The 21,474-nt window shown below is 40.1% G+C and overlaps 1 protein-coding gene across 2 annotated transcripts in view; it reads right to left on the minus strand.

The window, feature by feature from the left end:
* The window catches only part of LOC126356250 (alanyl-tRNA editing protein Aarsd1), a 70,751-nt gene that overhangs the window by 37,447 nt on the left and 11,830 nt on the right, over positions 1-21,474 (minus strand). For both annotated transcript variants that reach the window (XM_050007082.1, XM_050007083.1), the window contains 2 exons: positions 16,219-16,340; positions 1,216-1,332 (listed from right to left, as the gene is read on the minus strand). In XM_050007082.1, the coding sequence (XP_049863039.1) occupies positions 1,216-1,332; positions 16,219-16,340 (239 nt within the window). The remainder of the gene's footprint in view (positions 1-1,215; positions 1,333-16,218; positions 16,341-21,474) is intronic.

The raw sequence follows: 21,474 nt of genomic DNA on the forward strand, positions 1-21,474 counted from the left end.
CTGTGGCATACGGCAATTGCTAAAGCTACAATATTTTCTGTTGCACTCTGCAAATGCAAAGCCTGCCATTCAATGTAGGAAACTCACAGAAAAAAGGTTTCTGGAAATGTTTGAGAATTCAGTGTCGTATAAAACTTTTATGTTCAACATTCCCCACACCCTTCCAGTAACCTTGTTTCACATCAGAGCAACCAGATAGAGTAGTAAGGTAACTGTATCTCAGTGTCAGGCACATGCTCAGAAGAAAGGCCAGTAACATGATATTCCTCCATTAGTACCCTCCATTGTAACATTCAGACTGCCAAGGATGATGTAAGCCATGTTTCAGGCCAACAGTATAAAAATTAAAAAGTGGATGTACATATGTTTTTCCAAACTTTGCAGATGATTTGGTTTACTGTGATAAAACACTAAATTAGTGTAAAACACTAGATTTCTAGCAGCCAGAATGAAAAGCTGTGAGTATTACGTGAGCTCTTCGCTAGGGAGTCAGCACCCTAGCGCTAAGTTTGATCAAGCGAGAACCGCAGAATTAAGTATCACAAGGAATCTCTCAAGGATGTATAGCCTCTCTGTCTCTATTCTCGTCACATTTTTAAAGACCCCTTACGTTATATCAGCTGGGTATTGAGGTCAATGTAACTGCAAAGAATAACATCAAACATGCTAGGGGCACACTGATTTTCCGGGCCACAGCTGATGAAGTACTAAAGGAGCTGCAAGGACTAGAATGCACCCACAACGTTAATAAACTCTGAAACGTGCTAAAGATGTTTGGCAAAGGCAGCTAGCATGTGAAGAAGAAGAAGAAGAAGAAGAAGAAGAAGAAGAAGAAGAAGAAGAAGAAGAAGAAGAAGAAGGAGAAGAAAGAGGAGGAGTAAAACATTTCTTCGGACACTACAAACTATTGACCAGTCATCATGTTCAACTAAAGTCTGGTTTTATAAATTAACAAGTATGAGTGCATAAACGAGAAACACAGCATATGTGATTATGTCACCCACACCAGTCTGACACCAATACAATGTGTAGCTATGTATTTACATAAAAAATTTAAAAAAAGCAGAAAAAACCACAAGGTGGTGTGTGCACTACATTACTCTCATACAACATGCTCCAACAAAATATGAAATATAGACATATCTAGGATACTAGCTAGTGAACTGTGAACCATACATATACATTCCATCAAATCAAAAACAGATAAAGACTGACCTGTAACTGACTAAGATTGCTGACGTGTGTACCACAACACATATTGTTGTCCACTCCTTCAATTGAGATCACACGCACATCACCTTCATGATCCTTTGGGAGCCCACGAGTATGTGCCTGATGAATGTAAAAATATTTAAAAAAATGTATTATGTAACAATATGACATAACTTAAGATAATTTTATAAAACTATATTTCTGTCTGAAAATGAACACCCACAAGTTACAGGTTTATTTGGCTTTGTGATTAAGTTCTTGTCAAAAATCTAAGAGGATGATTGAACATTCATTTCCTCATTTGCTCTGCTACTAATATTCTAATGAAGGTAAACATAATTAAGTGCAAAGAGAGTAAGAATTAGAGAGAAAATGGTGGAAGAGTGGAACAAGAAAAAGGAAAAGGCGCTATGATGTAGCTCTACAGAAACAACACATTTATCTATACAGGGCACCAAATTTTACTCAAGTACTCAGTTTGTGAGGTACAGAGGATGGTATTGATCTTTCACATTTTCAGGCTCATTAGGTTTGTTTTGTTATAGCTTCAAACTGATTTTATTTGAGTGCTCATGGATCACAAAAACCTGCACATTCCAGAGAATTACTTTTTCAATAAATGTTGTTGAGTCTAACAGTCCAAATACTGGTTTGATGCAGCTCTCCAACAATCCTGTGCAAGCCTTATCTCTACGTAACTACTGCAGCCGACATTTCCTTGAACTCTTTTACTGTATTCATTTCTAGATCTCCCTGTACAACTTTCACCCCTCACGATTGCCTCCATTACTAAACTGAGCTGTTCCTTAATACCTTATTTGAATCCTTGATACCTTATTTCAGTAGGTGTCCTATCAAGTGGTCCCAATTCAATTCACTTCCTCATTAGTTATTCAATATACCCATTTAATTTTCAGCTTCCTTTTGTAGCACTACAATACAAAAGCTTCAATTCTCTTCTTATTTGAACTGCTTATCGCCCATGTATCCCTTCCATACAAGGCTACACTACAAGCAATTATCTCCAAAAAAGACTCCCTATCAATTTGATATTAGATGTTAACAACTTTCTCTTTTTCATAAACGTTTTCTTGCTATTGCCTGTCTGTATTTTATATCTCCTCTACTTCAGGAAACTTAAGTTAGTTTGCTACTCAAATAGTTAAACTTATCTACCACTTTTAGTAGATCACTGAGTAATCTAAATTTCTCAACCTCACTTGGTTCAATTCAACTACATTCCAGTACTCTCTTTTTACTTTTGTTGCTGTTCATTATTGTTATAACCTCTTTCCAAGATGCTATCCATACTGTTCAACTGCTCTTCCAAGTTCTTAGTCATCTTACAGAATTAAATAGCATCCACATACTTATTCTTATTTCTTTTCCTTGAACTTTTAATTCCCTTTCCTAATTTCTCCTGGTTTCCTTTTACTGATCATTTAATGTAGACTGGATAACATTGGGGACAGGGTACAAATCTGTCTCCCTCACTTCTAAACCACTGCTTTCCTTTAATGCCCTTGACTCTTGTAACTACAGTCTGGTTTCTGTACAAGTTGCAGATAACCTTATGCTCTATTTTATGCCTGCTCCCTTCAAAATTCCAAAGTGTGTAATCTAGACAACTATGTCAAATGCCTTATCTAGATCTACAAGCACTATAAATGTTCCTCTGCCTTTCTTCAGTCTAAGATAAGATGCAAGATTGCATCACATATGCCTAAATTTATCTGGAACTCAAATTTATTTCCCAAGATCACCTTCTACCCATTTTTCCGTTCTTCTGTACATACTTCATATCAACATTTTGTAACCATGTATTATTAAACTGATGCTTCAGTGATATTCGCACCTTTCAGCACCTGCCTTCCTAGGAATTTAAATTATTACATTCTTCTTGAGGTCTGAAGGCATGTTCCCTGCCTTATATTATCTTGTACACCAGCTGGAATAGGTTTGTCATGACTGACTGTCTCGAGGATTTCAATAATTCTTTGGGAATGTTGTCTACTCCAGGGACCTTGTTTCCACTGATGTTTTTCAGTACTCTGTTAATTTGTTCATGGAGCATCATATCTCTTATTACATCTTCAATTACTTCGTCTTCTCTTTCTATAATATTGTCCTCATATTTGTTTCCATTAGACACACTATATATTCCTTCGACCTTTAAGTTTTCCCTTTTTTTGCTTAGTTCTGGATTTCCATTTGAACTCTTAATATTCATATGGCTGTTTCTCTTATCTCCAGATGCATTTTTAACTTTCCCATTAGCAGCATCTATCTTCCTCTAGTCACAAGTTTCGAGTCTTACATTTGTTCTCTAAGTATTTTTGCTTAGCAATTTTTATTTTCTGTCAGTATCATTTTATAAATGACTATTTCCTTTCTCCTGCTTCTTTTGTTGCATCCCCCCTCCCTTTTCATCAACTAAAGTCAGTATCTCTTGTGCTACCCAAGGACTTCCAATAGGCCTTGTCTTTTTACTCATTTGATCCTCTGCTTCTTCACCATTTCCTTCCTCAAAGCCTTCTATTTGTCTTCTATTGTAATCTTTTCCACCTGTTGCAGCCTGATAGTTTCCAACATTAATTCTAAAGCTTGAAAAACATCTCTGGTTCTATCAGCTTATTCCAATCATATATCCTGGAATTCTTACCATTTACCAATTTCTTCAGTTTTCATTTGCAGTTCATAGCCCACACATTATGGGTAGAGTTCACAACTACCCTTGGAAATGGCTCTCAGTTTAAAATCTGACATGAAGATCTATATTACCATTACATATGGGGCAAAACTAGGCAGATGGAAAAAGCAAGCACACTATTTATTATTTAAAAAGTAATACCATAACTTGATATACACTGAAGCACCAAAGAAACTGGTATAGGCATGCATATTCAGATACAGAGATGTGTAAACAGGCAGAATACAGAACTGCTGTCGGAAATGCCTATCTAAGACAACCAAAGTTTGGCGAAGTTGTTAGGTTGGTTACTGCTGCAACAATGGCAGGTTACCAAGATTTAAGTGAGTTTGAACGTGGTATTATAGCCAGTGCACGAGTGATGGGTCACAGCATCTCCGAGGTAGCAATGAACTGGGGATTTACCCATATGACCATTTCTTGAGTGTACCATAAATATCAGGAATCCGGTAAAACATCAAATCTCCGACGTTGTTTCGGCCGGAAGAAGATCCTGTAAGAACGGGACCAACGACGACTGAAGAGAATCGTTCAGTGTGACAGAAGTGCAACCCTTCTGCAAATTGCTGCACGTTTCAATGCTGGGCCATCAACAAGTGTCAGCATGCCAACCATTCAACAAAATGTCAAAGGCCCAGTTGTGTACCCTTTATGATTCCACGACACACGCCTTGCATGGGCCCGTCAAAGTTGATATTGGACTGTTTATTACTGGAAACACGTTGCCTGGTTGGATGAGTCCTCAAATTGTATCAAGCAGATGGACTTGTACAGGTATGGAAATGGCCTCATGAATCTATGGACCCTGGATGTCAGCAGGGGACTGTTCAAACTGGTTGAGGCTCTAATGGTGTGGGTAATGTGCAGTTGGAGTGATATGGGACCCCTGATATGTTTAGAGATGACTGACAGGTGACACGTACATAGCAATCCTGTCTGATCACCTGCATCCATTCATTTCCATTGTGCATTCCAACAGACTTAGGCAATTCCGGCAGGACAATGCGACACCTTATGCATCCAGAATTGCTACAGCGTAGCTCCAGGAACACTCTTCGGCTGGCTACTAAACTCCCCAAGCACAAACATTACTGAACATATCTGGGATAACTTGCAATGTGCTGTTCAGAAGACATCTCCACTGCCTCGCACTCTTATGGATTTATGGACAGGCCTGCAGTATTTATGGCATGGATTCTTCAGACATTAGTAGAGTCCACACCACATCTTGTTGTGGCAGTTCCGCAAGCTTGCTAGGGCCCTACATGATATTAGGGAGATGTATCAGTTTCTTTGGCTCTTCAGTGTATTATCCCACTGTGAGACAAGACCGTAATTTGCCTTTACGGAAAATGCAACATTACCCAGGCATGCACCTCTTTGTCTGCAGCAAACTGACAGCCACAAATGTTTCTTCAGGGCTCCAAAAACATGGAAATCGGATGAGCAGTGATTGGGACTTTATGGAAGATGTTAGGGGCTACCCAGTGAAAATTCTGCAGCATTATCTAAATCTCAGCAACATGTGGGTGGGCATTACCCTGCAACAGAATGTCCTCTTATCAACATTCCTGGGTGTTTGGACTTTATGATGTGTCTAAATTTTTGCAATGTGTCTACATGCACACTTTGCAAAAATTGAAGTAAATCATCAATTCCAAGTACCCAGGAATGTTGACTGTTGCCAAGGTTGTTTCGGTTATGTTTCAGAACTTCTACCGGCAAGCCCTCACACATTCTCCATACAATTCCAATCTCTCCCCATGTGATTTCCAAGATTTTGGAGCACTGAAGAAAAGCATTCATGGCTGTTGATTTGTTTCAGATGAAGAGGTGCACGCCTGGGGACAATGGTTCCTCAGACAACCACAAACTTTTTTCCACGAATGCACTCAATGACCTGTCTGACTGTGGGATAAATATATTAACAGTTATGGCAATTACTTTTAAAATAATAAACAGTTTACTTATTTTTTTACATCTGCCTTGTTTTTATTTGACTGCCTCTTATACAATTGATCTGAAACCTTCTGGTGTCCCCATGTATTCCTTTATTTAATTATACTCCCTTTGTCAGTATAGTTCCAGGACAGGTTTTTTGAGTTTGCAATACTAAAAAGGCAAAAATGTTTTTTTATGTTACCTGATATGTGTGTGACCTTAAAATTACCTTGTTCATGTTTCCATGCAAACTCACTAAGTGGCAGGGCTCTCCTACACAACAAGTTGTTTGGGTTCTTGGTGTATCAGTTGCGGGCTTCAAGTAAAAAAAATGAGTGGTGGTGGTCCTCAGCTACATACCCTTCCCCCTCAGTGTTGAAATATTAAACGTTTTGGCTGGTTTCATTGTTTGGGGGCTGGAATACGTAGTTGCCTCATTACAAGCCAAATACTGCTTAGTCTACAGTATACAATATGACTATGCACGTGAATCGAATGGTCGAAGGTTCCTATCGCTCGGCAATTGTGAATTTTGAACATCACATATGCATTTATAAATGAAAGACTACAATCAAATAAAAATGATGAGTACAATAGCAGAAGTACTTTTGAGAATGCAATATATTTCTGCAAAACACTTATTGGGTTTGATGGTCCAACAATTAAATAAAACGTAAGTTGAATAATAGGGAAACAATAGATTCCTACAGCAAGAAATTAAATATGAACAACAACATTGCTCGCGAGATGTTCATTTCTACACGCATACTACATCTTCACTGCAGAAACCATGGTGATCTCATAAGTTCATAAGTCAGCACTACGAAATATTTCTATCTCCTGCACCCATGTGCAAACTGCTTCAATGTCCACGTCATTCCACGACTGTGCATGCACTGCGCTATTCTGTCGACTCTCCATCCAGCACCTCCCGTGTCCTGTTCCGTACTCTTCACCCACTTCCATCCAGTCTCCCCATTCACGAGCGCTGTGATTGGCTAGAGTGCTCGTGCCATGTCTTCAAGCCAATGCACCCACACAAACATATTGAAACACTTTCGAAATACTGGATTTACATTTAAATAACTTTAAATTAAATATGTATTCCTTTGGCTGGGCCATAAACACACACTAACATACATTATTAAATACATAAACAAATTAAATAAACATATATCAAAGCAATAGCAACAAAAGATAGGCCAGTAGCCTAATGTCTCTGTGCTCTATGAAACACAGTAAATATTTAACTAATTTCTTCATGAATAGCATATATCAGATAAACAAAGACATAGATGAATAAATATATTTGTAGGCTTGCTGCTACTGTTTCTTCGTGTAATGTGGAGTATTTACGGCCTGACGCGATCGATAGTAATCTGCCACTTTTACCTCCAATAAAACTCTTGTTACATGCCTGTAATTTATGCCAATTTAGATTTACACTAATAGCTTTCGAAAGACACGTCACTCGACGAAATCTCATGAAGTGTTTAGATTTTTGGAAATTCGTTGCTGGGTGTTACTTGTATAATTTACCATCTGATACTAAACTTTAAACTAATAAAGATATTGGAAGTCTGATTACGCCATCAGAATCATCGTGTAAATAATAGTAATGTACCTGTTACTTTTTGAGGTATCCTGTTCATCTGGCTACTATTAATTTCTATACGAACTGAGAATTGTCTGCCATTATGGCCTCACAAAGTCCGCTCCGCCATCTTTGGCTCTCCCGGCTTACAAGTCTCTTTCATCGACACAGCGTCACCTAGGAATTCCTAGACATGTGCTTGATGGACTACGTGGTCCGGTTGCTAATGAGCTGCGCCTTGCCAAGCGGCCCAAGTGGTGGCTGCCAACTCTGAACTTAGAATATTTCCAGGGCACCACAAATCGCCTGTTACCTCACATAGTTATGGTAACTCAATGGATGCTGATATGAACAAAAAGTGAACATTAAGGTCTACGCTAAGCTCAGGAAAATCCCTAGTGAAATGTAGATAATGATTAAGCAAGCATATGCAGGTGAGACAACAATTTTGTGTTTTTGAGTGGCATAACAGGTTTCGTTAATGCAGAGAATAACTGCAAGACAATCCCAGAGCAGTTATTGCAAAAAGTCTATCATATAACTGTGTGTGCAGTATCAGAAGAACTTACTTTGAACTGTAATGGGAGTCTCAATATTTCATTGCACACTAACAGACGGACAGAAAGAGGAAAGATGAAGAGCTTCTGCTGAACTACTGGACAGATTCAGACGTGATCCAACATTTCTGTCAAAGATTACTGCTGGATGAAAGTTGGTGCTACGAGTATCACCCTCACATGAATCATTAAAGTCCCGGATCACCAGCCTTGAAAAAAGTCAAATGACAACCTTTGAGAACAAAGACAGTGTTGATTGCATTCTTTGATAGTAAAGGATTACTTCACCAAGAGTATGTTCCTCCAGGTCAGACAATGTACCAAACTCTTTACATTTAAATCTTGAAACGTTTGCGACAAGCAATTCGATGTCACTACCCTGATTTGTGGCACTTTCAGGGCTGTGTTTTACTGCATGACAATGCACAACCCCACACTGATTTACCTGTTACGAGTGTCTGGCCAGACATTGTGTTACTGCCATCCCACATCCACCACATTCGCCCGACCTCTCACCCTGTGATTTTTTCCTTCTTTTTGCGAGTGAAAAGGTGACTGAAAGAAAAGCTTCATCAAGAAACTGCACACATCCAACGGGCTGTGACAAGTGAGCTTACAAGCATCACAGTTGAAAATTTCCGTTTTCTGCCAAGACCTTGAGAAATGTTGGCGATGTGTACAGTTAGCCAAGGGGACTACTTCAATAGAAGCTAGGATTATGACTAGGTAAGTGCAATTTTCAAAAAAACTGTCCTGGAACTTTTCTGACAAAGGGAGTACATTGTTTTAATCACTTGTAATCTGAGGAGCTAGTTGGAATATAAGCTTGTACTACAATGATATGGGTGTTGGCTTCCTATCTATTGTGACTGCAATAATTCGTTCACAATGGTGTTCATGGTAGCTTGGTCCAAGAATAAAAAGAGAAGCATAACAGCTGGGATAAATTCCAGTTTGGTAACAATCAGCAGCAAGCCTATTTAGCAGAAGAACAACTTGGACCCAATGTCTTGGAGAAATGACAGTCATACATACAGAATATTTTGGTCCTATGGCATATTGTGAATCTCAACATCAAAAAGCCGGCAAAATCTCTCATTTGATAAAAGGAGTCAACGACAGGTACCACGCTCTTCTGGTAAATTATGTCATGACAGGAATTCATCAATTGCTGCCAGAAATTTTAGAAAATGCCACAAACGAGTCGGACAAAGAGGTACAACTGACTGCCAAATGTGGTACATATGGCGTACCTATTTCTAGTAGCAATCTCCACCACCAGCCGAAATCACTGGGAAGAATGGACTCTGCCAACTCTGACTTATATCGCAAGCATCAAAGTATAACTCAGCACACAACCATTTCAAGTACAACAAATTCCTACATCAAGTAGATGCCCTGTAGAAGAACACACAGAGAGAGATAGTTCTGCCAACTACAGTTCTGCCACATGGCAATGATCACAACAGTTTCATTCATGTCAGTCAGCTGTAGATGATAAAAGTCAACTGTGGGACAAAGCTGATCACTGTACCCTGGACGATATCACTTGCCCCTGCCATAGTCCTTCCCTGTCATCGTGCAGAGATACCAACCGTTCACCTAGTCACTGACTTCTACATCTGCATCTACATGGATACTATGCAAATGACATTTAAGTGCCTGGCAGAGTGTTCATCAAACCACCTTCACAATTCTCTATTATTCCAATTTCGTATAGTGTGCAGAAAGAACAAACACGTATATCTTTTCATACGCGCTCCGATTTCCCGTATTTTATCGTTGTGATCGTTTCTCCCTATGTAGGTCGGTGTCAACAAAATATTTTCGTATTTGGAGGAGAAAGTTGATGATTGGAATTTCATGATACAATTACATTGCAACAAAAAACGCCTTTCTTTTAATGATGTCCAACCTAATCCTGTACAATTTCAATGACATTCTCTCCCGCATTTCGTGATAATACAAAATGTGCTGCCCTTCTTTGAACTTTTTCAACATACTCCATCAGTCCTATCTAGTAAGGATCCCTCACCACACAGCAGTATTCTAAAAAGAGGATGGACAAGCATACTGCAAGTAGTCTCCTTAGTAGATATGTTACTTTTCTAAGTGTCCTGCCAATAAAATGCAATCTTTGGTTAGCCTTCCCCACAACATTTTCTGTGTGTTCCCTCCAATTTATGTTGTTCTAGCACTCATGGGGATGACCTCACACTTTGTTATTTAGGGTCAACTGCAAATTTTCGCACCATTCAGATAATGTTTCTAAATCGTTTTGCAATTTGTTTTGATTTTCTGGTGAGTTTATTAGTCGATAAATGACAGCATCATCTACAAACAACCTAAGACAGCAGCTCAGATTGCCTCCCAAATCGTTTATATAGACAAGGAACAGCAAAGAGCCTGTAACACTACCATAGGGAACACTAGAAATCACTTCTGTTTTACTTGATGACGTTCTGTCAATTACTACGAACTGTGACACCTCTAACAGGAAATCACAAATCCAGTCACATAACTGAGAGGATTTCCATAAGCATACAATTTCACTACAAGCCGCTGGTGTGGTACTGTGTCAAAAGCCTTCCAGAAATCCAGAAATACGGAATTGATCTGAAATCAATTGTCAATAGCATTCAACACTTCATGCGGATAAAGAACAAGTTTTGTTTCACAAGAACAATGTTTTCTAAATCCATGTTGACTGTGCGTCAATGAAAATATAGATAGGTGGCCATCTACAGAGGCGAGGCAGCCACAGCTACAAATCCTCCATGGACGATAGTCACCAGAATGCTAGGAAGTGTCATCAACATTATCAATGATCAACCTGTCTGGGCACTAGTCGATTTCAGGGCTTCTTTTTCTGTTACATCAGCTAAAGACTATGTTGCTTGATACAAAAAAAGGGCAGTTGTGCTGAAAGTCACAAATGATAAATACATCCAGCTGACAGGAACATTTCTTTCAAGATTAACTCTCCCGAGATCCTACGAATCATTTTATCAGAATTTAGTCAGAATATTATTTTCAAATGGAACTTTTTGTAGGCATCATAAGCAGTCTTAGACTGTGGACGATCAGAGCTCCAGATTAATAGAGCTATTCCAACAAGCACAAAGAACCAACATTGGTCGGGGTGCGTGTTTGGTGTCGAAGACGATGTCTCGGCATTGTCAACAAGACAAGTTCCTGTCATTAATACAGATGCTAAGTCACAGGGTGAAGCTTTCATTGATTGCAGAAAGCTGCTCAGGCATACAGAAGTATTCTACATGCCACTGATGATCACAAGCATTTTAGGAGATCAAAGAGAACTTTGGATTACTAATTGTCGTGAATCACCGCAACTCATCCCTTAAGGCGCGTTTGCAGGGGCAGCCGCACCAGTTCAAAAAGGGCAGCTTAGTGTCATTGATGAAGAATCTGCTCTGCTACCACTACAGACAATTCAAAGGGTGGGGAGGGGGGGGGGGGGGGGAGGAGCTACTACCAAACTGCTAATAGGATCTGGCCTGACTGAGGAACAGTATCAGTGAGAGGTAAGTCATTGTGTATAAATTTTTCGATGCTTTCAAATCAAGAATGGTCAAAAGACAGATTGAGTGGCCATAGTAAAACACTGAATGAACACTGAACGTCATGCACCAATTGGCCAGTGCTTATATAGTCTCAATAACAGAAGACAGACAATTCATGAGGAAGTGGAGAAGATGCCGCAGGATGACACCACTGAACCTTCAGAGAGTCCTTAGTTCTCTCCTGGGGTCTGGTGAACAAAGAAGGATGACTCATGGCATTTCTGTGTTGGCTAATAAAGATTGAACAGTATTCCAAAGAAATATGTCCATTCACTGCAGTGCACTGAGGACAACATAAACTACTTGAAAAGAGCAAAATTATTTTTCATCTATGGACATGCACCAGGGGCTGCTTGCAAATTGAGGCTGGTGAAGTTTACCAGAAAAAGACTGAATTCATAACTCCTGATGACCTCTTAAGTTTAAAGTTATGTCATTTGAACTGTGTAACACTCCAACCACCTTCAAATGTATGAAGGGCAACTTGCTTCAACACCTTAAGTGGACAAGATCTTTGCTATCTGGATGACAAGGCTTTGACATTTGAGATACATCTAAGCCACCTGAAAACCCTGTTTAAATGTGTTCAGACCGCAGGTTTCTGCTTGCATCCAAATAAGTGCCTCTTCATCACCCAAGATGAAAAAATCTTTGGGGCACATAGTGAATGCCACTTGACTCCGTCCTGATCCAAAAAAAAAAAAAAAAAAAGTCACAGAATTTACGACTCTTCAAAACATTTATGACATAAGAAGTTTTCTCAGAAGGTGCTCGTACTAATGGTGATTCACAATTAGGTTCTGTACCAAGTCATGTCCCTTGCAAGAACTACTGCAGGAAGATGCCAAATTTTCCTGGAATGAGGCCCAAGAAATATCTTTTCTTGACATTCAGGAATTTCTTACACCACCTTGCTGAAAATTGCGAAATAGAACATCACACAAAGGCTAGCATTTCTGGGATAGGCACAGATCTAGTACCGATTTAGCAAGGTGCTGAAAAGATTATTAGCTTATGCTTCTGAAGCTACTCTTCAAGAACGAGATGAATTAGTCTATAACTGAGAAAGGATCCCTTGCAGTTGTTTGGGCCATCCACAAATTCCTATCATTTATTTGGCAAACAATTCACCGCTTTAACAGACTACCCTTTTCTATGCTGACCAGCCTGAAGGACTCGGGCCGACTGGTGAGATGCGCACTAAGGCTTGAAGAGTTCAAGGGAGAGCCAAAATAATGTGAACAGTGGTTGTAATGGGAAGGTTGTGTTAGACAGTTAACAATGCAGGTAAGGCACATGTCACACTGGACTGTGCGTGCTCAGTACGGACTAGACATCAGTGCAGGTTGTTCACGAGTATTTGCATTCAGAGGCGCACAATGAAAACCAAACAGAGCTCCGAAGAGAGCAGATTGTGGGGCCCAATTAGCTGGACCATCAGTAACCAAGACAGTTAACTCATTGAATGTTACAGGAGCAACTGTTTCAACAGTCATGACAGCCTACACAAAAAAAAAAAAAAATATGGAAAGACATCTTCGTTTACATAACAGTGGATGCAAACCAAAACTAAATGACAGAGATTATCATACGACAACATTAATTGTGTCAAAACAACTCTAAACTACAGTGGCTAAAGTGACTGCAGAGCTCAATAGGCATTTTTGAGACACCGTATCTATTGACACTGTCCGCCAACACTTCCATAAAGCAAATATTCATGGACAGGCTGCTATACTAAAACCATTGGTGATGACAACCAATACAAAGAAGCGTAGAACTGTGTGTCTGGGACACAAATCCTGGAAGAGTCAACATTTTCATTATTTCCAACTTCGGACTGGGATTACATCTGGAGAATGCCAAAAGAAGCCTACAATGTGACTGCTTTATTCCAATGGTACGCATGGACATGGAAGTGTGATGGTGCGAGCAGTCATTTCATGGTATTCTGCTGGACTCGTCTCTCAAAGGCCGTGTTACAGCCAACAATTATGTTAACATTTCAGGTGCACCCATGATTCAAATGTTGTTCCCAACAATGATGTCATACTTCAAGACAATAATGCACCCATTTACACAGCCAGGACAGTACAATTGTGGTATAAGGAACATGCAACTGAGCTGCAGCATTTTCGCTGGCCAGCACAGTCCCTGGACTTCTAACATTATCAAACCCTTATGGGTGGTACTGGAGTGCAGATTCTGGAGCAGACTTCCGTCTCCCTCGTCACTACAGGAGTTAGAAGAGATTCTGAAGAGTTGTACAACATTCCAGTGGAGACTATACAATCATTATATGCCTGTACTCCAATAAGAATCACAGCTGTATTATGGGCAAATGTGGGTCCAACCCCTTATTAATACACCACTCCCAAGTAAGTACAGGTGTTCATATTATTTTGCTGCTCCCTGTACATTGTCACAATGACATAAAAGTGGGCTCAAATACAAGACCCCACTGGTTGAACCAAAGCAGTGTGGACAAAATCTCAGTCATCGCTGGGTTAAATGACATGGCTGGTGAACAGAGGTAAAATACAGTACTGCTGAAAACCATGAAAACCTGAAGAATGGAACCAACCACAGGAGGAATTCAATTAATAAATGGAATATTATGTAAGAGGAGTCATGATACAAAGGGGCGGAAATGGTTGTCATTATTCCAGCTCATCTGCGGCCAGCTTTCACAAAGTATTCCCAAGATGTTCCAACATCTGGACTCCTGAGATTCATGAAGACTGCACACAGAGTCAGATGCGGGCAGCACTGGCCATATCTCTCCTCATCTGTTATACGACATGTGAGCCAATGTAAGGAATGCCTGTGTCTATTAAGTCCGAATCATCTCGTACTAATCCTGCCACCAGCAGCACCATTCCACTCAGCTACAATCTACATCTTGGGGAGGTTCAGAACATTGAGAAATAGGACTCTATGGACAAAAGTGTGCACTGTGCACCTCACCAGCTACACTGTCAATAAAGCTGTGCTAAATGCTGAAACTCCAGTAATTGCAAATTTCCTTTTGTTCCTCATAGGAGACAAACTTTTGAAGAACACAGTACCGTATGTGAAGATCTCTGATCTTGGAAAAGCTTTCTAGCGAAAACTAGTATCTTAGACAATTTCACATTGCGACAGCATCCCAGAATGAAAACAGTTTACCATCCACAAAAGAATGGCCTCACAGAAAACTAAGACATTGGCAGATACGCTCTCTATGTATGTTTATACTGACATGAGATTTGGGTACAATACTGCCCATCATGACATTCGCATACAACACAATGAATTAGAACACAACAAGCTTCACAGCATTCTTTCTGCTCCATGGTCATGAGGCCAAAACAACAATGAATACACTGTTCCCATTTAAATCTGATGATACTCAGGATGATGACAGGAAAAACCTCATCACCAGGACCAAAGAAGCAAGACAAACGGCTCATATATGGACCTTTAATGCCCAGGACAGGGAGATACAGTCCAAGAGACCTGGTGTGGACTTTTACACCTGTGCAGAAAGTTACCAAGTGTTACTTCATACCGTATTGTCTCCTTTGTCTCTATCAGATGTCACTTATGAGATTGAGGATTATAACCCTTCATCAAGAACACAAAAGCATGAATATACTGTCAGTGTCCCATGTAAGAAGCCCAACTATAGTGCAGAAATATAGAACAATGATGGGACATTCACAAAAATAGATGACTGACTCAATAATCGTGAAGTCTCAATGGGAGGAGCTGCCCATGATTCGTATCATAGTGAAGAGAATGTAAGAACATGACCAGAACATAATGTTCTACCAGCAACAAATTACAGAGGACCATTGGCAAGACTGAGATGCAAAGTGATGTTGGCTCCAGTAAGAATTTCAGAAGCAACATGTCACAGTTTCTCCAGGAAAGGAAGCAATACTGGAGCTGTGATGCATGCAGTGTTGTGTAGTGGTTAGCATTGTTTCCTCGCACATGTGTCTGGTTCACACCCACCCACTAGCAATTATTTGTTGTTGAGTTATGGAAGTTTCTTGAAAGATATTCTGGAATATTCAATGCTTGTATAAATACTTACATTCTGGAAAAATCGTATGTTTGTATAAGCAGCTGCACACACTGTCCACTGGTGTGTCACATTTAATGGCAAGTCATTGTGGTATACTAGAAAAATAGCTGCGTCAAGTGAAGAGGATAAGAGCACTGCCAGAAGGTTGTCCCATTTGTGCTAGTTTTCCAGTCCATACAAAAGAACAATAATACTTTATTGGTTCAAATGGCTCTGAGCACTATGGGACTTAACTTCTGTGGTCATCAGTCCCCTAGAACTTAGAACTACTTAAACCTAACTAACCTAAGGACATCACACACATCCACGCCTGAGGCAGGATTCGAACCTGCGACCGCACCGGTCATGCGGTTCCAGACTGCAGCGCCTAGAACCGCTCAGCTACCCCGGCCGGCTATACTTTATTCCTGTCTAGCATTAATGAAAAGAAACATACCTCTAGTTTACTGATTTCACATTACTGCTCTGTGCTGGAAAAAAAACACACTGAAAAACTTAAATTTGTACGCTTCTTAATTTTTTGTGTCATTGTTTCAAACCTTACATACCTCATCCAACCATGGATCACCCTTACTGTATACTTTGACTGTGACAGGCAATGCTAGTCTTATTTTTTCATTCACTATAGCTTCCCATTTATCCACAATGCTCTGGGTAAGACTGGTTGTAGCTGAAATACAAAGAAACAAAAATCTCAAATGTGTGGGAACCACCAACATAACATGTTGGACAGATTTAAAAGAAAGTACTGTGGTGTGCAAAAGTTAAGGACAAAAGAAACTTTTGTTGCTGTGCCACTGGCAAGCCACGTAACTTAATGAAACTTGGCTCAGGCGTGTAAAGAATGCCTACAGTGTAGACGGAAAATAACCAAAAAACATAAGCAATGAGACAAATTGAAATTACACTGATGTATCCATGATTTACGAGAATCCTCTGGACAACACAAACAGGACATAGTTCTTAATACCATATGTGAACACCATGAACAATAATGCATACTGTACAATGTGTTCCCATCCTGCCCCTGTGGTGATGAGTTCTTGTGGTAGGGGCATTCCATTTGTTCAGCAATGTGGCTGACAACTGTTGGATGGTTGCTGACGCACTGCAATACATCTCCCTGACACATACCACACATGTTTTATGGAAATTAAGATGGAGGAATGGGCAGGCCAGTCCATATGTTTAATATTCTCCCATGCCAATAACTCTTCAGTGCACGCTGTTTTACGTGGTCGCCCACTCTTGTCTGTACAGAGGAATGCATCCCTGAAAAGATTATCATGGGGACTGAGTACAGTGTCACAACAATGTTGGTCAGTGAGTTGACCGTGTTCAAAGATTTGGAGATCAGTATGCCCATGCAACATTATGACACCCCACAATGTAACACCTAGACCACCAAAATGATGATGTTCAAACTATGTCCCTGAGCGCATTATGTATTCCCACATCTTGCCATATTAAGATGCATCCAGCATTGTTGAACATGTTCATTTTTGTCATCCAAGTGTTGGGATGCAGGACGGCATAATGTTGCCTGTGTGCACTGGTCTGCAAGTCTATGAACTCACAGTACATCTACCAGTCAACATTTTCAGGGCTGCATTGGGCTCCTACTTTCATTTTTTATTAATAACAACGCATGACTATGTCAAACAGTGCATGTGGAAGAGCTCGAGGTGAGAAGATGTTCTGTGAATGGAATAGCATGACCATTACTGACGTAAATCCCACTGAGCTCATGTGGCATGTATTGGGGAGACTTATTGCAGTACGTTCATGTAAATCAACAGACATGCAGCAGCTGCCAGGCACTCTGTTGGAGGTATGGAAAGCTGTACCACATGAACATGTGGGAGCACATTGCAGAGCATGCATTGCCAATCATGGTGATCACACACTATTAAGAACTATGCTCAACTTTATGTGTAATTGTTTTCTTTGAATATAAGTGTCATTTCTGTTTGTCTCACCGTGCATTTCTTTCAGTTACTTTAGACTGGCAGTGACATGCCATGCGATCCTTTCATTCTTAAGTTTTGCATCCCAGTTTACTACCTGTTGTCTCCAATTGGTTCCTTACCCTTACTTGTCACTGCTCTTCGTTTTCGGTTTACTTTTAATCACGAGCAACAAGTCAAAAAATGGCTAGCACAATCACAAATAAGGGTAAGAAACCAAGTAAATAAGCAAACAGCAAAATTCATTCTGTTTCACTAAAATGTTCACTCATTATCAAATAAAGTTAACAAGGGTAATCCCTACTTATGGAAGAATATGAATATACATAAGAGAAAGCTTCAAACACCATCCCTTAAAGTTAACTGACAAATAAGGGAAAGAGCTTGATTTTGAAACTACTACTACAGAAGTGACTGACCTAAAAATAAATAATGTTCGTGTATATGGTAGTCCAGACGGCAGTGTAATTAATTTCCTTAAACCTCTTGAGAATTAAGCTGCTTCAACATATGACAAACTTGCACAGACAATTAGTAATATTTAAGATACATATTCAATAAACAGTACAACATTTATTTCAAAAATAAGATTATCATTGAAGGTTAACTCAAAGACGTAAACCTTGTGTAGTGGCATGTATCGAGACAGAGTGGGAAGTAAGGAGAACTCAACGGTACATCCTTTGTTTCATACAAAAGAAGAGCAAAAATAATCCATGCACTCTAATACATTGAGGTGGAGGATATATGTACATCTCTGTATACTACTTAATTACAGGAACACCTTCTGGCCAACTTCTATTAACTTCAGGGTATGTACCTAGAGATCCACAGTTCATGCCTGGGAATCACTAGATGTTGAGTCAGTGCCTGACCAGTGCAGCATACAATACCACTGCAGACTTGCCCTAGCCCCTGTGGATCATTGTTGCCACATACTGCACGGGGTCCTGATTGAGTACTGCGTGCTCAAGTTTTCTGAGCTACACACCTGTAACAGCCAACATGACCATCTTCTGTGTAGTTTATCACAGCAGAGTACAGACCACCTGCCTGAGGCTCAATGCAGAACTTCTTCAATGAAGTGCTGACAACGTAGTTTCACTGCCTGCGTGACAGGGTGCCGTTACACGCTTGTCGTTACACGAGGCACCTTGCTGAGCTGAACACACTTCCTTGACCAAAACCAAACTGCGTCTGGGGGCAAATGTCAGGACATTTGACCATCAACACTATTATTGCTGTAATTCTTGCACAGAATAAATGAATGTACATACCTGCTGTTTCTGTGACTTACTGTTGAATCTCCACCTGGCTCCACAAACCTGCCGTCCTGCTACTACACTCTCAATGACACTGTTACCTGCAGCGGGGTACCTAATCTCACTCGCCATACTGACACTGTGATATAACTATTTCTAAAGTGACCAGTGGACCCACTGCAACTAGCTTCATAATTGACCGAATGCTGTCAACTACAGGAAGAAGTGGCCAACTGGACTTGGGACAATGGTGACAGCTGCAATGTACACCATCAAGAACACACTGGGGTGAGTGTAGTAACTGTTTTTGGGCTATACTTTCGATGCTAAATCAGCTAGTCTCCTGCCAGATTTTCAATTCTGGGTTTTGGGTTAAATTTGTGTCCAAAAAGTCTGACTACAAATGAAGGTGTATGAGGTGAATTTTGAAAGCAGCATATGTTAGTTTGTATCCAGTTGGTATGGGCGATGTAATTTATTGAAAACCCAAGGACTGTGGCTAAGTCATCATCTGTAGTTTATTCTTAACTGTGTAAGGTGGTGGTGGTGATTGGTTTGTGGGGCACTCAACTGCATGGTCATCAGCACCTGTACAAAGTCCCCAATCTTTACAGAGTCCAATGTAGCCACTTTCATGAATGATGATGAGGATGAAATGATGAGGACAACACAAACACCAGCCCCAGGCAGAGAAAATCCACAACCCGGCTGGGAATTGAACCTGTGACTGTATACCGTGTTAATTATAAGCAACCACTCGGGCACAGACACTGAAGTCAGCAAAAAGTGTTAGTATAGTGTTACATTTAAGTGCCTCTATCGTGATCCTATCATTTTGTTTCTCCTATTGCTTTTTGTGTATTAGCTAAATGTCTAAGTGTGAGGGGTTACCACTCAGGAAGTGACAATCTTTTATGGACCCAATAGCTCAGTCCAGAGGAGGTAATGAAAACTTCCATAGGAAGTTAAATGCTGTAAAAGAGGACAGAGCCTCATCAAATTTAGTTGCCTCCACACTAGTTTCAACTACTGGTGTCTTAGTTAATCCTGCCAAGAGTTTTACAGACAGGGTACAGAAAAATAATGAAGCAAGGATGATTAACTGTGGGAAGCAGACTGCTAATGTATGGGGAGGTTGGCTCAGGCATAATACGGGGAGAAATTAAATAATGGTAGTATATGCACGTGGGATTGTATTAGATTCAGATGGCAGTGAAATTGTAGAAGTCAAAGAAAATAATGTGAGTTAGCAGCTCTACTACCTGGCATGAATTTGCAGTCTAAATCTGCTGGTGTTGCAGATGGAAAAAATTTGCACTGTACCAAGATGCAGGAGCATGCAAATAACATGGGCGATACTGATTTAGGCGCATTGGTATCTACCCTCTAGAAGCAGATGAGTGCTCCATGCAGGCAGTGGAGTCATGGCAGGTGTATTCTTGAATGGTTATGTACAGCGAAATACATGTGCCAATGATTATTATCTCGTGAAAAGTGTAGTTACAGATGACGAATTTCATAGTCAATACTGCGAAGGATGCAGTGGCTATTGATAATATTAATTATGTTGCAAATGTGGGTTAATAGGCAGTACAAGACACACATTGAATCCAAAGAGGAGCATCCAATTCCTTTCCACTGGTGACTGTGGCACTCCCTAAAACGGGGGAAGCGATACGAGAAAGCATCATGCTGAAGTTGGCCATGGACAACACAGGGTAGAACTTAGGGGAAACTGTTGATGATGAGCTGCTGCAAGGTTTGTCTCTTGCGTAGGGCAAATTAGTTACACTGCAAACTTCATTCAAAATTAGCAAGGCTCAATTTCCATGGTGCAATACCGCAAGGTATGAGGAAAAGTAGCATTGCAGAAAGGATTCAACCTGTAATCAATACTGAAGCGGGACATACACGAGACTGCCTTAATGGGGGTTTGCAGTACCATGTGTGGGTTATGTGTCAGCACAGTTTAGGGATGAATTTCCTGGGATAACATAAGGCAAATCTTGGTTGCAAAGACAACATATTGAGGGATGTACTAAAACATCAAGAAAGGGGGGGGAGAGAGAGAGAGAGAGAGAGAGAGAGAGAGAGAGAGAGAGAGAGAGAGAGAGAGAGAGAGAGAGAGAGTGTTCAGAAATATTATCTTATTTGTTTGTTCTGTTCATTTGTTATGTAATGGCTATGTGGGAAAGTAAGGCAAGTTCAGCGAGTTAATAGCAACACAGCAAGGCCAAATTGTGTAGAGCAGATGCTGCAGTAAATAAAACAATACAGTAGCGATTATCACCAGAGTTGTGGTAGTACATGTTTCGGCCTCTGGTATAATTTTGCCTTTGACTCTTGTCTATGTGGCCTGTAACTATTTAAGATGGAACTGCCTACCCACCTGAACTCCATGTACACAAAATACCAGCCAAGTAGGTCACTATTAGCAAGCAGTTATTTATTAATATACAACCAATGAACATTATAGTTGAAGATGAGTTAGTATAGGAAAAATCTAATTTTCACGCACGTAAGTAAAAAATAAAATAAAAATAATAAAGGAGTGTAGATTAACTATTTATTTTCA

Source organism: Schistocerca gregaria, chromosome 3 (genome assembly GCF_023897955.1).
Source record: "Schistocerca gregaria isolate iqSchGreg1 chromosome 3, iqSchGreg1.2, whole genome shotgun sequence".
NCBI lineage: Eukaryota > Metazoa > Arthropoda > Insecta > Orthoptera > Acrididae > Schistocerca > Schistocerca gregaria.